The sequence below is a fragment of the Montipora capricornis genome, chromosome 12, assembly GCF_036669925.1.
Source record: "Montipora capricornis isolate CH-2021 chromosome 12, ASM3666992v2, whole genome shotgun sequence".
NCBI classification, from domain to species: domain Eukaryota; kingdom Metazoa; phylum Cnidaria; class Anthozoa; order Scleractinia; family Acroporidae; genus Montipora; species Montipora capricornis.
Window position 1 is genome coordinate 15,861,438 of NC_090894.1, and position 17,295 is coordinate 15,878,732.

The 17,295-nt window shown below is 41.1% G+C and overlaps 2 protein-coding genes across 5 annotated transcripts in view; both read left to right on the forward strand.

Annotated features, from left to right (window-relative positions):
• Nucleotides 1–1,444, forward strand: part of LOC138026259 (von Willebrand factor A domain-containing protein 5A-like) — a 9,942-nt gene extending 8,498 nt beyond the window's left edge. The window contains exon 3 of the mRNA XM_068873528.1: nucleotides 1–1,444. This exon is cut by the window's left edge and continues 229 nt beyond it. Coding sequence (XP_068729629.1) covers nucleotides 1–860 — 860 coding nt within the window. The 3' untranslated portion in view covers nucleotides 861–1,444.
• An 81-nt stretch (nucleotides 1,445–1,525) lies between these two features.
• Nucleotides 1,526–17,295, forward strand: part of LOC138026244 (centromere-associated protein E-like) — a 43,199-nt gene continuing 27,429 nt past the window's right edge. For 2 of the 4 annotated variants that reach the window (XM_068873495.1, XM_068873499.1), the window contains exons 1-17: nucleotides 4,212–4,875; nucleotides 5,146–5,223; nucleotides 5,366–5,453; nucleotides 5,593–5,690; nucleotides 6,381–6,480; nucleotides 8,443–8,566; nucleotides 9,363–9,421; nucleotides 10,596–10,723; nucleotides 11,536–11,574; nucleotides 12,804–12,859; nucleotides 13,517–13,615; nucleotides 13,917–14,031; nucleotides 14,718–14,822; nucleotides 15,206–15,257; nucleotides 15,338–15,441; nucleotides 15,734–16,541; nucleotides 16,887–16,961. In XM_068873495.1, coding sequence (XP_068729596.1) covers nucleotides 4,705–4,875; nucleotides 5,146–5,223; nucleotides 5,366–5,453; nucleotides 5,593–5,690; nucleotides 6,381–6,480; nucleotides 8,443–8,566; nucleotides 9,363–9,421; nucleotides 10,596–10,723; nucleotides 11,536–11,574; nucleotides 12,804–12,859; nucleotides 13,517–13,615; nucleotides 13,917–14,031; nucleotides 14,718–14,822; nucleotides 15,206–15,257; nucleotides 15,338–15,441; nucleotides 15,734–16,541; nucleotides 16,887–16,961 — 2,299 coding nt within the window. In that variant the 5' untranslated portion in view covers nucleotides 4,212–4,704. Of the gene's footprint in view, nucleotides 1,852–3,882; nucleotides 4,063–4,211; nucleotides 4,876–5,145; nucleotides 5,224–5,365; nucleotides 5,454–5,592; nucleotides 5,691–6,380; nucleotides 6,481–8,442; nucleotides 8,567–9,362; nucleotides 9,422–10,595; nucleotides 10,724–11,535; nucleotides 11,575–12,803; nucleotides 12,860–13,516; nucleotides 13,616–13,916; nucleotides 14,032–14,717; nucleotides 14,823–15,205; nucleotides 15,258–15,337; nucleotides 15,442–15,733; nucleotides 16,542–16,886; nucleotides 16,962–17,295 lie in introns of those variants that run through there. The other 2 variants (XM_068873498.1, XM_068873497.1) reach the window with 2 other exon arrangements.

Sequence of the window (17,295 nt, forward strand, 5' to 3'; positions counted from 1 at the left end):
AACATTTGATCACCTTTCCAACCCCAACCACATCGATAACCACTGATACCGTTGTGGATCCTAATTCAAGTGCCATCCTTCATTGCTTGGCAGCACAAAAGTTCATTCAAGTTAAACAAGATGACCTCAGTGATAAGTACGGTGCTGAAGTGGAAGACGTCACATCTCGAATAATCAGTGTCAGCAAGTCAGCAAATGTCGCGTCAAAGTTCACGTCATTTGTGGCTGTTGATAAAGAAAATCATCAGCCAGTATCTGGGGCTTTGAGGAAACGAATTGTACCCTCATTTCTGCATTGGGCTGTGCCTTGTAGCGCTGTGCCTTTTAGCGATGCGACTCTTTGCGCTAGCGCTGCGACTCTTTGCGCTGTGCCTCGTCACGCTGCGCCGCGCTTGGGTGGAGGGATGTTACATTCGTTTGATGCTGATAATTTGTACGAGGCACCAAAAAGAAAGAAGAAGGGCGCACGCAAAACGGTTGTAAAAGGAGCTTCTTCCGTCATTTCCGTCAAGCTCCCGAAAAACTCTTCCTGTGCAGCAGACTTGTCATTGATATCATTACAGAAAGCCTCTGGTGCATGGGACCTCACAGACGAACTGGTTTTGCTGTGCGGCAAAAGCAGGGATAATTTAATCAAAGACTGCCCAGTAGAGATTGCAGGAGGCACGGCCGAAGGAAAGCTGTTATGGGCTACTGCCCTAGCTTTGGTGCTACTAATGGCAAAGTTCTTGGATCAGAAAGATGAGTGGGAAATGATCGCTGAAAAGGCAAAAAAGTGGATGAAAAAGAATGTACCAGCTGATATAAAGTACGACAGCGTTCTTCAATCCGCAGCAAATGCGATTGGGGTTCAGATTTAAATTAACTTTCTTTTAACAGCAACTAAACAACGAATGAAACGTGTTCTGGATAACCATGAATAAGACAGTAGATTACCGGTAATTTTGTTTTTTATCTTCGTGGTATAATGCGAGTAGTCTCTAGAATAAAGGTTCGATGACATTTCTTGTGACCTAACAATTTAAGGCATAAACGGTTGGTTTTTGAATTACCAAGTGACAAACTTGCTAATGGCGATGCATATCAGGTTGTGTGATTGCCCTCGATATGACGGTGGATTGAAGATTTGTGACCCAATATATTATCTGACAGTTTCATATTTGATTTTTTCTGTCTGGTTTTCTCGTTTTTTTTTCGAAGACGATTCTGCAAATCTACATGTAGTTTCAATCAATGAAAATACGTAGAGGCATTGATTTCCGGGAAGAGGGAGAATGATAGTGAATCTTTTCTGCGCGCCCTAAAAACTTTGCTTCCTTTGATTTAGTGGAAGTGAAAAGCGCGAGTTGTTGTTGAATTTCCGAATTCACTGTCACTGATGTTTTCTTTTTTTTTTTTTTCCTTTTGTATTTTATTTCGCTATCAATGAGGCGCATTCTTTCAAGAGCTTTGTTCCCCAGTCCTTCTCTTCAGGATCGAAATATCACCTCTATTTGGCGATCAACCGTCGTTTTTTCGAGAGTTTCAGCATCTCGTCTCTCTTAACTCGTTTCTTTACGTCTTTTAAGGCGTAAAGGAAAGAATTTTGTCTCTCGATTCTGGAAGCTATGGATCGTCATTTCAAGACACATTAGCCACACGCCGGTGAGACTCTTTATTTTTCTTTTATCCCCGTTAATTATTTATTCACTGTTTCCCTGCTATTGTCATTGCTGGTCTTCACGTAAGAGTAGCCGCTGTTTCCTCAAGGGGGTGATGTGTCATGGTGGTGGTTTCGTTCACATTTTATTGTCACACTCGATGAGATCTCATTCGCTGGAAAGAGAAACTTTTCAGATCCTGAAAATGGCGGTGAGTTAAACGGTGAAAGTTATCGAATGAAGATGAATTCTCCAAGTTTCTATTATAGTATTTTCTTGGAGTCGGTACTTGTTTTTAAGGCAAGTATAATACGATATCGGAAATACATATGGGCCCTATAAATACCCTTTAAGAAATTGTGAATATCATAAAAAAGGAAAGAACTTTAATTGAACTCATGCAAAACAATCACTCTATTTATGTCGACTTGGACATTGACAAAGGATATGTCGCCCTAAGCTCGTGTTTAAATTTTAAAGATGGTTCTAAAGGCAAACCAGTCACAGAAAACAGAGACCTATATTTCCATAATGGTCCGTCAACGTGAGTTGCCCAAATCATGAATTGAGCAGCAGTTTCTATGAATCGAGAACATGGTTCTTCAACGTCCAACATACAGAGAGTAACGTTAGCATTGACCGTAAAGAACTTGGCGGCTTTCAAAAGACCAATCGAATAATATGTATGGGACTAGAGGGTTGTTAAAGCAGGTACTTATCGTTTAGCAGCTAACACAACCATCCAAAGCTCACAAGCTCTTCTCTAGTTTAAAACTTGGGATTTTTTGTTTATTTTCATTATTTGCCGTGCTCTTCTTTCATAAATTCACTTTTTCAGAGATTTATTACAGAACTGATAAGGCAAAGAAAAGAATCAATTAATTTACATAAAAAAACAACATTGAATGCCTTGACCCCCATATTTAAACACTAAGATGAAGATACTGAGTGTAAAAAACGCAGTGATCAGATGCGTTCTCGCCGAGTGCGAGGACTTAAACCCCAAATGGTGTTATCATATTATACTAGTACTACTAACTGCTAGCTTATTCTGCCTGTGGTAGCCGTATGAGAGAATACAGTGTGGTATAGCTGCACATGAATCTCTCCGGCTAAATAAAGAGTTCCTCTGCCGTTTACTCATGTGCTTTTGGCCTTTTACCTCGAACATATTTCCTTCTAAATGTAAGGAAAGGACGCTAATCAGTGACTATGAAAGGTTTGATCTTCAGTCGACTCCCGAAAGCTCGAACCCTTATTAACTGGTACCTCCCGCTATCTCGAAGCAATTTTTGTTTCCCTTGAGGTCATTCTCTATATATTTTTGCACTCGATAAGTCGAACCACATCTATCAATACGTGACAAATCAAAACAACCAGTGTACTTCAGTCCGAAACATTTTTAAATGTTCAAAAGAAATTAATTAAAATTTATTTTGAGGCATGCAGTCGAGTAATCTTTGTCCTTTTTTGCATTACACAAGAACAGGAGCCCAACGTGTCAGTCCATTTCAGATTTCATTGGCTTAGGGTACATTTAACTACAGTGCCTGTATCTTCATAAAGAGTTCCTGTTAACTCCTTAATTTACTCCCGTTAACTCGAACCTTTTTCAATGTCCCTTGAAGGGTCGAGTTATCGCCAGTCGACTGTACTTTCAGCACTAGATCACGATCGATCAAGACCGTACGTCACGTGTGCCGCCGCAACGTTTGGTCTTACGTTACAGTCATCATTCTTCGAACCAGAGGATCTTCATACCACGCCTGATTGTCAACCTTGTAGCATTTGTCTGTTGACAATCGTTCATATTGTAAGAATTCAAAACCATTCGTTCTGTTGTTACTTAAGGTTGCCGATTGCGGAATCTGATGATTCAAATGCAGGGGTTACTGATTTCCTCATTAAACTGCCCAATAAGCAGTTTTTCAGTTCAAAATAGTGTGCCGACCGCTTTAGCTGGAGCTACGTTTCAAATAGTTGGTGCGCGGCTTGGGCGGTGCAAGTTTACGGACAGAATCACTCAAGTCATTGTGTAACTTGAACCCGAATTTTTTTTCGTTTCAGGCACTCGGATAAATGTAGGAAAAACAACGAAATTCTTATTTCGCGTAATTTTTATGGTTTTGTTCGGATAGAAAAGGCCTTCTGGTGTCCAAGGAGACTGAATGATGCGCATTGGCCAACCAACAATATTCAATCGCATTTACTCATAATCCATATCTTTTTTCAATGATTTCAGAAACATGGAACGATAGCCATGTGATCTGGACAAATGTCAATGATCTCGATAAGGAAATGCTCCGTTAATTACCACCTCTAGTCCAATGGAAGTCGTGAGAAATTAATAATGACCAGCTATTTGTCGTCTGCGGCCATCATGATCAGTCAAGCCCCACATTAGATATGAGCAAAGGAAAGGGTTGGTATTGAAAGTTATTATGTACATTGATGACTCAAAGTAGTGTCACAAATGCAATCGCATCTCCGCTCCATAAAGACAGCATCTGCCGAGCAGATACCAAACTGGTATGGAGAGGGGAGGTCCTACGCTTCCGCATTCACAAGTTCACAAGTTCACAAGTTGGGGTGCAGGGATGGCGCAGTGGTGAGAGCACTCGCCTCCCACCAATGTGGCCCGGGTTCGATTCCCGGACTCGGCGTCATATGTGGGTTGAGTTTGTTGGTTCTCTACTCTGCACCGAGAGGTTTTCTCCGCGCACTCCGGTTTCCCCTCTCCTCAAAAACCAACATTTGACTTGATTTACTTTCATTGTTCATTTCAATTTACAGTGTCTCCAATTAGCGCTCCAGCGCTAGAACAAATAGACACTTAAATAAAGTTCCTTTCCTTTCCTTTCCTCACAAGCAGATACCCATATCTTGTCCCACGTGTGATCGCTCATTCGACTGTGCTCTTAATGACTGAGCTTCCAAAGTTCTCCAGACTTTTTCTCGTGCAACCAATCCGACAAGCAAAATCAAACCAGTCATAACATGGAGCGCCGCTCTGTGCCTTTGTGATGCATCTCCATCTTAGATCTTAAAGTCCCTAATCATCCTAATGTCAGGCACAGACGATAGACCGGCAGATTGTGCGATTGAAAAAAACATGTTGTTTCGCTTTTTAGAAGCAGGAAAAATCCAGGTCTATGTTCGAGTGCGTCCATTCACGGAAAAGGAGAAAGAAAAACGAGAAACCAATGCGATAGAGATTCACCAAGAACATTCTCTGGTAAGTTTTGGACCTTTACGCCACACTATACGTGTTTGCTCAGTGGTACAATGGTGAAAAATAGACAATAAACTCAGTTCTTCTATTATATAATGCATATGTGGCATGGCTGTATTCCCAGTAAATCACTCCACTGAAAGATTGAGTTGTTCATCTCCCATTCTCTTTAAAACCTATGACACAGTTCTTTTAGTTACTGCGATAGGAAAACTGCCCTAGTCCTTTCGTACGAAGGTTTATTATCTCAATATATGATTCTCACTTGTCCAGATTCGTGTTTTGGATCCCAGAAGTCGAACAAACTATTTCTTTGACGGTGTATTCAGCCCAGAGGCTACGAATCAAGAGGTAAAATAAGAGCTGAACTTGCCTTAACACACTCAAGTCAGTTTCGTTTTGTTTTTAATCTTTTTGCATAACAAGTGAATGATCATTGTAAATGTTGAACAAAAATATATAAAATTGATAAGGATTTCCTTGTATTTCTCAGCTTTATCTCAAGGTTGGCAAACCGCTTGTCTATGCTGCTCTGAATGGCTATAAAGGAACTCTGCTGACTTATGGACAGACAGGCACAGGTGAGCAAAAAAAGCGATTGGTGTTTATAGATTGTCGGTGCCTTAACGTTACAAAATCTCGGCCAGGACTTAGTTGGGAATTTATGAACTGCATCAATGAAAATGACACCCTAAGAGTTAATTTTTTATATTCTTTTAGGGAAAACATTTACACTCCTGTCAGATGATGGAATTACCACAAGAGTTGTTCAACACTGTTTTGAGAAAATTGATAGCGATGAGATTCACACTTACAAGGTATATTTGCCATGAAGCCTTTTTCTTGCAGCTTAGCTTACCACCGTAAAATACGAATTTCAACAGATTTAAGCAGACGTTGATTCAACCAAAATTTTGTTTTTATCAACGGAGTTGATAATGTAAATTGGCCACCGTACAGAGATTCTGAAGGCTGACGTTTCGAGCGTTAGCCCTTCGTCAGAGCGAATACAAATATTATGCTGGTTGATTCAACCAGTTTGTGTTGCATTGGGAAACTCGATGTAATCTCCAAGAAGATGTTAAGGCTTTGAAAAATACACATCGTCGTCGACTTGGCAACTGCAAGGTCTCTCCACCCTGCTTTGTCTTGTCGTCGAATGATCGTGACCAACTCCTGAATCCACTATTGATGATAATAGGGGTCTTTTCAATCCGGAGGTTCCTGCAGAAATGACCCTCTTTGCCCTTTTGTACGTCGTAAGCATGAGGCGATTTGTTTAGATCGACATATGCATCACCTGCTGCTTCTTTTTCCATGAGAAGAACAAATCGCGCGAGTGCTGTACGTTCGCATGCTGGTACTCTGTGATTCGATGCTGTACTCAACAAACACTAACAAAAAGCGCATGCGCTGGGTAGGTTTAGTAAAATGACATATCAACATGGCCAAGCGAAGTTTTTCTTTTTGGCTATATGCTTGCATTCATTGTAATGTTGATTTCTTAGGTTATGTGTTCATTTTTACAAGTCTATCAAGAAAAAGTCTATGATCTTTTAAACCCTCGGTTTATTGTGGACTTGCCTGTCAGAGAACATCCGAAGAAAGGTATGCGCAAACCCGTAATGAAGTGTCTGTCCCCTTGGGATGACCTTATACAGCAATGACCAGAACCAGGTTGCTGACCAGCGGGTTTCGTTAAAACAATGGTTTTCTGGGGGTGCTCAGTCTCGCGGGCTCAGAAAACCTGGTTGTGGGTCATTGTTCTTTAAGGTTTTTCGTCCCCTTGCTGTTCTCTCCAATTTTAACATAATCCTTTTCTCAGAATACAGACAATTTTACGTCACAAATTTTCCCCCAAAATGCTGCTCTTCAAGTAAGGATAAAAGGCTGCATTTTACCTTAAACTAAAAATATCGCTAACCTATTTACCCTGACCTTGTTGTTGGAGGACATGCTTAGACTTGTAAGTCTAACCATTTCCTAAGCATAAATTTCTAAGTAAACTTCTAAGCATAAAGTGGGGACACTTCATGTCGGATGTCAAAATTGGGCGTGCGTCTAATTACGTGTATATTTAACCATTATCCTGCGAAATCGCGGGGAATATCGCATGATATACTTGTTGGCTAAAATCAGGCGATATTCCGCAAGATTGAGTAGGATAATTGTTTTATCATTCAACACACTGATGACAAAGCACAATTTTCTACGTTTATTGGAAAATATCTACCATTTTTCTCCGCGACACAAAAAATTACGTATATCGCAGGATATCTGTTGAGTACGCACGACGAATGTTGAGCGCGCTTTCATCATATTTGGACATGGCCACAATGTGTTGAATAATAATTGGACATGTGTGTCTATTTTGGTGGACTCAATTTAACTTTCTCATTTCTATCCTGCTCATTGATTCTGGTATACTCATGTTACGTCGTATTTCCGCTTGAGGTTGATAATCAAACTTTGAAACTTTCAGTCCGCCCCTCCTTAGGCGACTCAGAGGTCTCTATAACTTCTAAAGAATCGATCGCCACCATTATTGTTTGACGCCGATTTATAATGAAAATGGTTATCAACACAATAGGCCGCTAACGCGGGTACGGATTACTCTATTCTAGGGCTATCAAATCTTAACATTGTTGCACAAATTAAAACTCGATTTTCTTATGTTTCAAAAAAGATCAAAGCAAATACAGGCAGTAATGCAGCAGCTCTCGTAACCTGCTATTGTTTTGTATTGTAAGCAGCTTCTATTTTTGTTAAGTCTAAGTCATTGTTTTAATTGCTTGGTCTTTTGTTTTTGGTTGGGGTATCGAACCAATAACGTTATAAGTTACGAGAGCTGCTACATCACCCAATACAGGCCTTTTATCGAGGAAAAACAAGAACACTATGATTATAAAGAATAAAGACCGATTCAACCTCGTCCCCAGGGCGCTTTTCCCAAGCGCCCTGGGGACGAGGTTGAGACCGATTGACCTATTGATTTATTGATTGAGAGAGCAAGCGAGTGACTGACCGATTGATTTCGCTTTTACTTGGAACTAAAAGATAAAGCTACCCGGCGACACTGTGACCAACTTCTGTTGGTTGATGTGGCGTTCCACTGACCCGGTCTGACGCTGGTTTCTCTACCCTGCAAGCAGTTGGTTTCTCTTACGCTTCCCGAGGGAGAAACCACTGCGAGCAACCGTTAGTTTCTTTGAGTGTGCCGCCGTCCAGCGCCAAGGACGAATAAATTAAATTTAAACCGGTAAAACGAGTTAGTAAACTTGTTTTGGCGCTTGCGCGTGCGTTAACTGCTACGTAACTGCTGCGTTTGAGCGAGCCTGCTGTGTAGTGATTTCCTGCGAAATAAGACGAAGTGATGTCAAATACATCACGTGGGGTGTGACGTACTTCGCACATGCTCAATGAAAAATCAAACGGTTGCTCGCAGAGGTTTCTCTCTCGGGAAGCGTAGGAGAAACCAACTGCTCGCAGGTTACGGTTTCTCAAGCTTTCCACGGACAACTTCGTCCAAATTTTCAATAATGAAGTCAAGGGAAATTTTCTGTTTTACAGGAGTTTATGTTGCAAACCTTACACAGCACGAGGTTAAAAGCGCTGGAGATGTCTTTGCGCTGTTGGAAATAGGAAAGCAAAACCTTGTTATTGCCGAGACTAAAATGGTTAGACACTCCAGCAGGTAATAAACTGTCTTTTTTTTTTTTGTCAAGTTCTAAAGCCAATGCGATTATGGAACAGTTTTCAGTTAGATGTCGTAAAAGCAATTCTGACCAATCACGATACACGAAGACGCAACCAAGGGCAATCGAGCAAACCAGTCTAAACTCGTAGCAGATGCATTCAGAAAGCGGTTTGCGCGGGAAATGGTGTACGATTTGGTCTTGCGTGACTAGAATGGATCCACCGCAGTCAAGTGGGACACTTTATGACAAATATATAAAATAAGACCTCATCCTCGACGGTCATTAACTAATAAATAACCATTCCTTTGCAAATGCTGGCGCTTAAATAAGAAAGATTAGTATTTCACACTTCAAAGATATAGGAAACATGACACGACTGGTTTGGCCCTAAAGTTGTTTTCTATGTATTTGTCGTAAAGTGTCCCACTCAATTGTGGTGGATCCACTTTAAACACGACCCGTGCAATGGACCTTAATCATACGGCGGCCATACGGCGGCCGTTCCCAAACATTTCAACTCGAGGCTCGGAGTACGAAATCTATTGTCTGTGGCCAAAATGGCCGCCGTGCCAATATGGCCTCCGGGCGAATAAGGCCCATTTAGTATTATTTGGTTTACGTTTTGTTCCTGGTTGGCTAAAGATTTCAGTCCAGTGATCAAGCCGTCATAGCAATGCAATCATAGCGATTTCTAAACCACTCTCTGTAACGCTCCTTGTTACCCTGCAATGGTCCTTACCTTATTTCCTGACACTTTCCCTTTAATGCTTTACTGTTTTGCTTTGTCTTCAGATCACACTCGATCATGCAGCTGATCGTTGAAAGAAGACTCAAAGCACATATTGTTAATGGTAAGATAATAAGCAGTTACTTATGGCAAAGATGACCCAGGGATGATTTGTTACGTTTGTTATTTTCCCCATAGTTGTTAAATATGTGATAAACCCTTGCGCGCGCTGATTTGTTGTTCTAATGATTTGCGATTTGTTGTTCTTGCGATTTTCTGCATTTCTCGACATAAGTTTGAAATAGGCCATTTGCAACTGGGGATCACATGGTACAAAAACCGTCACACTGAAGAGCATTATTGCGCACTGGGACATCTAAAACAAAGCAACTTAATTTAAATGTTCTTTGTTTTAGATGTCCCAGTGGGCAAGCGTTTCAATATGGCGGCTTTTGTACCATGTGATCACTAGCTGAAAAAGGTGTATCGCTCTCGTTCGCCCAATGGAGCGAAACATCAAAGCACAATTTCAAACAAAAATAACCCAGACTTAACGTTTTGTGACTTAACTGTACGAAAGGACAGACAAACGCAAACGAACTCGTAAATTTTGAAAGCGATTAGTTGAGCGAGTCTCTAGAGGAAAAGCGAAACGAAAGAAAAAAAAAAAAAACTGGTTATGGGGACTGTATGCATGAAAGATACGCATAAACTGCGGAAAGAACTCCTTCAAGATTTAAAGAATGTCGCAGTTACCAACGTTATTTACACAATAACGAACGCGCGAAGCCCGAAAATGGCTTCTCAAAATTTTAAAATGCTTCTTTTCGCAGTTCACATGTGCTTTTCATATGTATAGACTTCACGTTCACATTCCTTACAGTTCGCAAAATAACAAGCCCCAAGTTAGTTTGACAGCTCACTTGTTGGAGCACTGCTCCGGTATCGCAGAGATCATGGGTTCAAATTCTGTACAAAGTTGAATTTTTCAGGCTTTCCGCTCGTAACTGCCTTGATCGAAAAATGTGAAAAAAAAACAATAAATTCTTCATCTTGGCGTCTGAGCAAAAATTATTAACCTAAGATACGTGTACGACTACGTTGAGAAGTTTCTGTTCTGAGCATGCGCATAGGGTTTGGAGGTGAGTTCTTTTTTCCAAGTGGGCGCGCCCAGTTCCGTTCACTCCATATCGTACCCTTATCAAAATGTGGCCATTATTCGGGATCTTGTCGTGAGAGTAAACTTTCATTTCGTATGCTGTAAAAAGTGAGCTCTTCTCTTTTTTCTCCTGATCTAGAAAAGCCACAGAGTCAAAGTGAGACTCCGGTGTCCCACGAGGCTGTACAAGAGTCCATCATGGCAGTAGATGAAACTATTAACAACCTCATTAAAGAGCTAAAGCAAGAAAGGAAAAGTCATCATAAAGTATGATGAAAAATGTATTATTTCTAACGGAAACACTGGCCTTTATGGTTGATTCAATTGTATTGGGGTGGGGGGGGGGGGGGGGGGTCAGCTGATTGCCAATAAACTAGACCAAGGGACTAGGGATTCGGATCAATAAGCTCGATTCGCATTAGCCGCCCGTCGTAAAAGCCCGAATTTGTAAACTACTCACTCGCGTGGCATTTGACTATCTTCTGTGCTGCTGTGCTCGGGGAGTGGGGAATTTGACCTTTGCCTGCGTGGGGTGGGGAAAATTGAACCGGAAGTGTCAGGTTTCAAATAATTGTTTTTTTCGGGCGGCGAAGTCGCTAACAGCTATAAAACACGTGTTTGGACGAGTTTAAAGGAATAGATGTAGCATTTGTGAGCAATTCGCTTTCACAAGTCCTTCAAAAGGTCTTTATTAAAGACAGGAGGAGCCGACGACGATTGTTCTTTAGTAGGGTACGACAGACAAATCCGACGATAGGGTGGGGCATTTTAACACCATTTTGGCCCGATGGGGCGGGAATTTGAATGATCCAATCTTGAAAAGTTCAAATGCCCGGGGGGGGGGGGAAGTTGAAGTTCCGAGTTGATTGGCGCATTATTTCATAGGAATGTCGCGCGAAATTGTACCGTCAATTATTAACTTCTTTAGTGTAAATCCAAAGCCTTCCAACGCGAAATTACTTTTCGACACCTTTTTATTGATAAAAAGGCAACTGAGAAATGTCTTCTCGATGCAGTCTGAATTTTTATGGTGATGATTTCGAGGAAAAAACACTTGTGTTTCATTTGTTTAAACCCAGCATGAAAGGGAATGCCTGAAAGAATTAATGGAAAAAGAGGTAGGTGTAGGATTTAATTTTCTTTTTAAAACATTTGATGTTAAGCTGTGCTATTACTTACTTTTTTGACCTATTTCCCCTTTGACTCAATCATCTGGTTTTCTTCTACACAATATTGCAAAGGGCAGCTGGACTTTTGGGATTTTTGACTTGACCGTTTATTGCTGGTTTTCACTCACGTGATCAACAGCCATGTTTTTCAACGAAAACAAAAGGAAGCGTTTGCATAATAATAGAGTTAAATTCCCGGAGGATTTGGTCGGGGCACCAACATGGCCGCCTTTTCTTTGTTTTGGGCACCAACATGGCGGTCGTGACGTCATGTGAAAACCGAGAATTGTTCATGTTTATTTATTTAATTTATTTATTTAATCACTTTCACCACAACAGAGAAACAGGCTCTGGTGGAGGTCGCACAACAGAGCGAGGCTCTGTTTATCCTAAACTTTTCTGGCAAGGGTTGCTCAACGACATTTTGTTTGACCCTCCACGGCAATATTTGATGAAACGACTATAACGCGAGCAAAACGCCGTCGCCAGTTTCGTAGTAGGAAGATAACAATAACCCCACCGACTGCATCCATATCGGAGAGCTACCTGTCGTGCAACGTCGCAAGGTACATTTACTGAAAGTCACATTTAAAGTTCTGAATGATCCTTGTGCCGTCATACAATTAACGAGCCGACCCAAAAATCGTGAGCTGAGACCCAGTAGCACCGTCCATCTTACTATACCACTCATTAAGGGAACGTTTCAAGACTCAGCATCCAAAGCGTTCAATCAGCTTCCAGTGAACACCAGAAACTTCGACACTTTAACCCTATTTGCGAGAGAGACTAAACGACTGTTAATGAAAGAGGCAAAACTAGAATACAAAGTTTATTAATTCATTATTACGTGACATCTTGGGGGAAGGGTAAGGAGGGTTGTGTTACGCGCGAGAATGGTTTGCAGGGTATTGTTTACTTAATTGATAGTAGTATTTTTCTTTGTACCTATGGAATAGCCACCCTGTGGAAATGTTAATAAACTCATTATTATTATTATTATTATTATTAGTATTATTGTTATTGACCGTTTGTACTTTTGCTGTATCAATCGTTAAGTGTCTGAGCTATCTCGCAACCAACACTTGAACAAACTTCGTTTTGTCTGAAATATCATGTTCGAACTCTTGTACTTTTAGTGGTAACGGCGGCCCATAAACCGCTTCTTTTGTTTTGTTCAGCTTAACAACGGAAACAACTTTGAAGGTGACCTCATTGTTAAGGGAAAAATAAACCTGTAAGTATGTATGTGTTCGTACAAGTACAGTAATTGTTGAATAGCGTAATAGGGGCAAACGACAGAACACCAGGCGTGCGTTTTGTTTGTCAAAGTATCGAAACCTTCCGGGTGGGGGGGTATCTCGGGCTTCTCGGGCATCGTTTCAAGGGATACGTTTTAAGGCGTAAAATCCGCAATTGTGTTTTATGCGGTATGAAAAAGATATTAAGAGAATTTTATATTATGGGAATTTTCACTAACGGGAATATTATACTTTCCGGGACTTTGGAGAAACGCCCCTCCCTGGCCTCAGGCCAACGTTTGTCCCAACGTTATGGCTAACAAAAATGTAAGGTTGCCATGATATTCAACTAAGTCAGTCAGTTGGGACAGCTGACTCAGTTAAGTGCTGAGTTCCCTTCTTATTTGAGATAAACCACGGACAGGAGTGATTATGTCATTGAATCCCAGATTCCAGACCGGTTCCCACAGTTATAGGAAATCGATCACATCCGGTCGAAAATCGAAAAAAAAATCCGATATTCTTAGGTACGGCCGAGTCGGATTGGGGGAATCACTGCGTCCTCCTTTTAATTTTATGCGAGAAAACAAAATTTGGTACCTTGAATAACCACCTTTATAAGCATTTTAATCCATTGCTTGGTTGTTTTAAAGCTGTGATTTGGCCGGAAGTGAGCGACTGACAAAAACAAAAGCTGAAGGAGTTCGTTTGACAGAAGCAAAGTACTTGAACACATCACTGCTCGAGCTTGGGTGAGTAAAACAGAAACCTTCTTTTTCTCAAATAACTTCAAGATGTTCGTATACATTTTCGTTTGGTAATATGTCCTGTTCTTTTCACTGTTAAGTGCCCTCAGTTTCCTTGGGTCTGGTGCCGCTGCATCAGATGAGAAATACGTGTCCACGTAATTTTTGGCCACTTCTAAAAGGTGGTTTTTTTCTTATCTGGCGCGGCACAATTCGTTTTAATTTAATGCTCCTATAAGTCAGCTCAGTATGATGTTAACACATTGTATAGAATTCAATGAATGTATGTTCCTTACGCTTCCCTCAGGAACGTCATATACGCCCTCGCTCGTGGACATAAGCGGCACGTGCCCTACAGGAATTCTACTCTCACCAGGCTCCTGCAAGACTGCCTCGGTGACAACGGGAAAACGAACTTCATTGTGAGTTGATGCTTGTTCTTCTTTAAAATCTCAAGTATTAGGCCCACATAGTTTCACGGAATATGACGAAGACCCTTCTCAGTAACAACGAAATGCTGCTTTTCTTTACATAATGGGTCGTTACAAAGTGCGAGGCAGCGAGGCGTGCGAGGCATGCGAATTTCGCATTTAAGTCTAAGCACCCATTTCAAATAGCGCTGATAAACAGTTATTACGTCTAAGCACCCATTTTAAAACAGTTAGCTTTCAATAACTGTGTGACTCGGATGCTGACTCGCAGTCATGGCTCGCATGGCTCGCAGCCAAGACTCGCATGGTTCGCTTCTTGCCTCGCACGCCTCGCATGGTGCCTCGCACGCCTCGCATGTTGGTAAAACTCTTACATAATCGTCAAGTATATTGATTAAATTACTCCTACAGAAATGTCAAATGCTGCTATTTCGTCACTTGGGGCTCTACTATGGATACGAGACAAAATAAGTTTATTTTTATTGATGTCAAGGGATCTCGGCGCTAAATGGTGAAGAAAATTCTCTCTTTTGGTGTCCCTGGAGGTTGAAAATATTGAGGTGGGAATAACGGACAATTCCCAGGGAAAAACCGCGGGAGCATCCAGACGTAATGTACAGATTACATTTGACAGCAACTTCAAAAGTTTTCTCTCCTCTGCATTTGCATTTTTCTAGATTTGTATCGCACCATCCCTAAGTGAAGTCAACGAGACAAAATGTAGTTTAAACTTTGGACTACGAGCCATGAGAATAACTAACGTTGCGCGACTTAATGTTGAGGTAAGGAACATTGCACAAATGTATTCGATGTTCAGAACATTGTACCAGTGCGCGGTGCCGGAAAGCGCATGCGTTCGGAATGCAAAGACTGCAAGGTGCAATAAACTCTTACAAAGATAAACTCGAGAACTGAAACGGAATAAGCGCATGCGTGAATGGATATAAGGTACACACAGCCACCTAACATATTTTGTATAGATCAATATAACGGCTAATTGGCACTCAACATGTTGTTTATCATGTTACTCACTCATTACTTATACTTAAATAATATCTGTAATATTCTTGTAAGATCTCAAAAGCAAGGTTTAGATTAGTCAAAAGAGATTGACATAGTTATGATCTCTTCCGTGAAAACAGATTTTCAACTTTATTTTTGACAGGTGGACTATAAAGTGTTGGCTGAGCGATTGGCAAAGAAACTCGAAGATCATGGTGAGAAGTCTAAATTTTTAACTTTACATAGCAACCTGACTTACTAAAAACACTAGAAACCTTTTCTTTTATTTTCATAGACATCAAATACAAATTCGAAAAGCTAGAATATCTCAGAGAAATCCAACGTCTGAAGTCTGCAATTAGCTGTTACCAAGAGAGTGAAAATTTCGCCGGAAAAGATGTAAGTCTTTATTTCCTTATTTTGTCCCTTTTGAAGAAACAGGCAAGAAAATCTGACCTTTGCTCTCTTGTTTACCTCAATTGCTTCAGATTTTACTAAAATTGTACTTGATCTTAGTGTCATGTTCTTTATCCTTTCTCTGCCCGGGGGATTTTAAAGAAACGATGAAAAGGAAATGAAAGCTTTGGACTCTCCGCACCCATTAACACTACGTCACCTCAAGATCCAAATGTTACAATTGGGGATGTGTTGCTTTGTGTGTAATTTTATTTGTCACATGTTCTTCTCACAGCATGAAAAGCTGGTGTCTGTGATTGCCAACCTTTCCAAAAGCGTGCAGAGGGAAAAAGAGGAAAAGAATAACTTACAAACAGAGCTGGTCTGCCTCAAGAAACAAGTGTCTCAACCAGTTGGAAGCAACACTCCTGATGTCGAGGCTGTCCTACTGGCTGAGCTCATGTCCATGGAACTGTTGGCAAATTTACAAACCCCGGATGTAACCAAGAGTATTCTTTCAGATACTTCGTTACCAGCCAAAGTCAAAAGTCATTTGGCTTTAGCCGACACTCAAGAGGCGCTCTTGAATAACGCTGGCTGTTTCTTGCAGCTTCTGGATTTGCATCTTGATCCTGAACAAAATACCAGCGAGAGAAAGCGGGTAGCCTCCGACGCTAAAGATTTCGTGCATTTTAATTTCTCCAGGGCGGGTTCGGTGGAGTTGTTTTCCAAAGATTGCTCAATCAAAATCTCTCCCAGGGGTGCTCCCCCAGAACCGTGCCTCAGCTTTCCCATGTACAATACTTCCAATGACGAATCCGCGGGATTAGCTGGTGGAGTACGAAGGATGCTGGGAAGACTCATCGGTAGGGACACTAAAGATAAGACATTAAGATCTCCGGAAAACCATTCTAACATACGCCCATCCGCAAGTTTTCAACCCTCTGCTTCTGGAATGGACGAAAAAGCACGAGACCAAGAAGAGGCCATGAGGAAAACCAAAGCGCTCTTAAGAGAGTTGTCAAATTCCAAGGAAAAGGTTGAACAGCAAGTGTTGAGTTTGATGTCTTCTTTGTTTGAGGAACAAATTGATAGGAATGAAGGTTGGTAAATTTAAAATAATGCAAGAGCTGCAGTAGACTTCAAAGCATGATCCGTTGTTAGTTTTGGCTCAAAATTGTATTTACCAAACAAAGAGCTCTGCTAACATACATGTGGAAATTTTCGTTAGGTTGTTTTCAATGCCTCTTTTGTTCTAATCAAACAAATAAAGGATCAACACATTGAATATAAACACAAAAAGTTGGGCTTCCTTAAAATTAATGGTTCCTGTGTGGGACGCTCGGAGGAATAGCCCTTTGAGAAACGACAGCATACCTATGAACGTTTTTCCTTTTCTTATTGAGGAAAACATAGATTAGCTTCGGTAACTTTCTTTGTATTCCCAGGCCAGTCGCCGCAGTGGAACGAGCTGGGAAAGAAACTCACCAGACTTATAATGTTTCGACGAAACAATATGCCTGGTAAGAAAAACACAAAAGAAGCAGCATAAATATTCCCTTTAAGGGGCATTCATGGTTTCTAGCGAAACGTTATAAGGGTTAGGAGTCATATCTATTGTGAAATTGTACCATTAGAAACTCGGAAAAATCCGAGTTCCAGATGGGATTTGAACCCACGACCCCACGATCTAGTCGGCTGCTCTAACTCAACTCTGAACTCCGAGAGACTCTGTGGTGAGCAAGGGTGAAATGTGGGTCTTCTACTAGAACTGGATCACGCAGTTACAAAGTCAAATAACAAGTGACAGCATAGCTCATAACTGCATCGCGCAGTCACCTTAATTAAAGGATATAT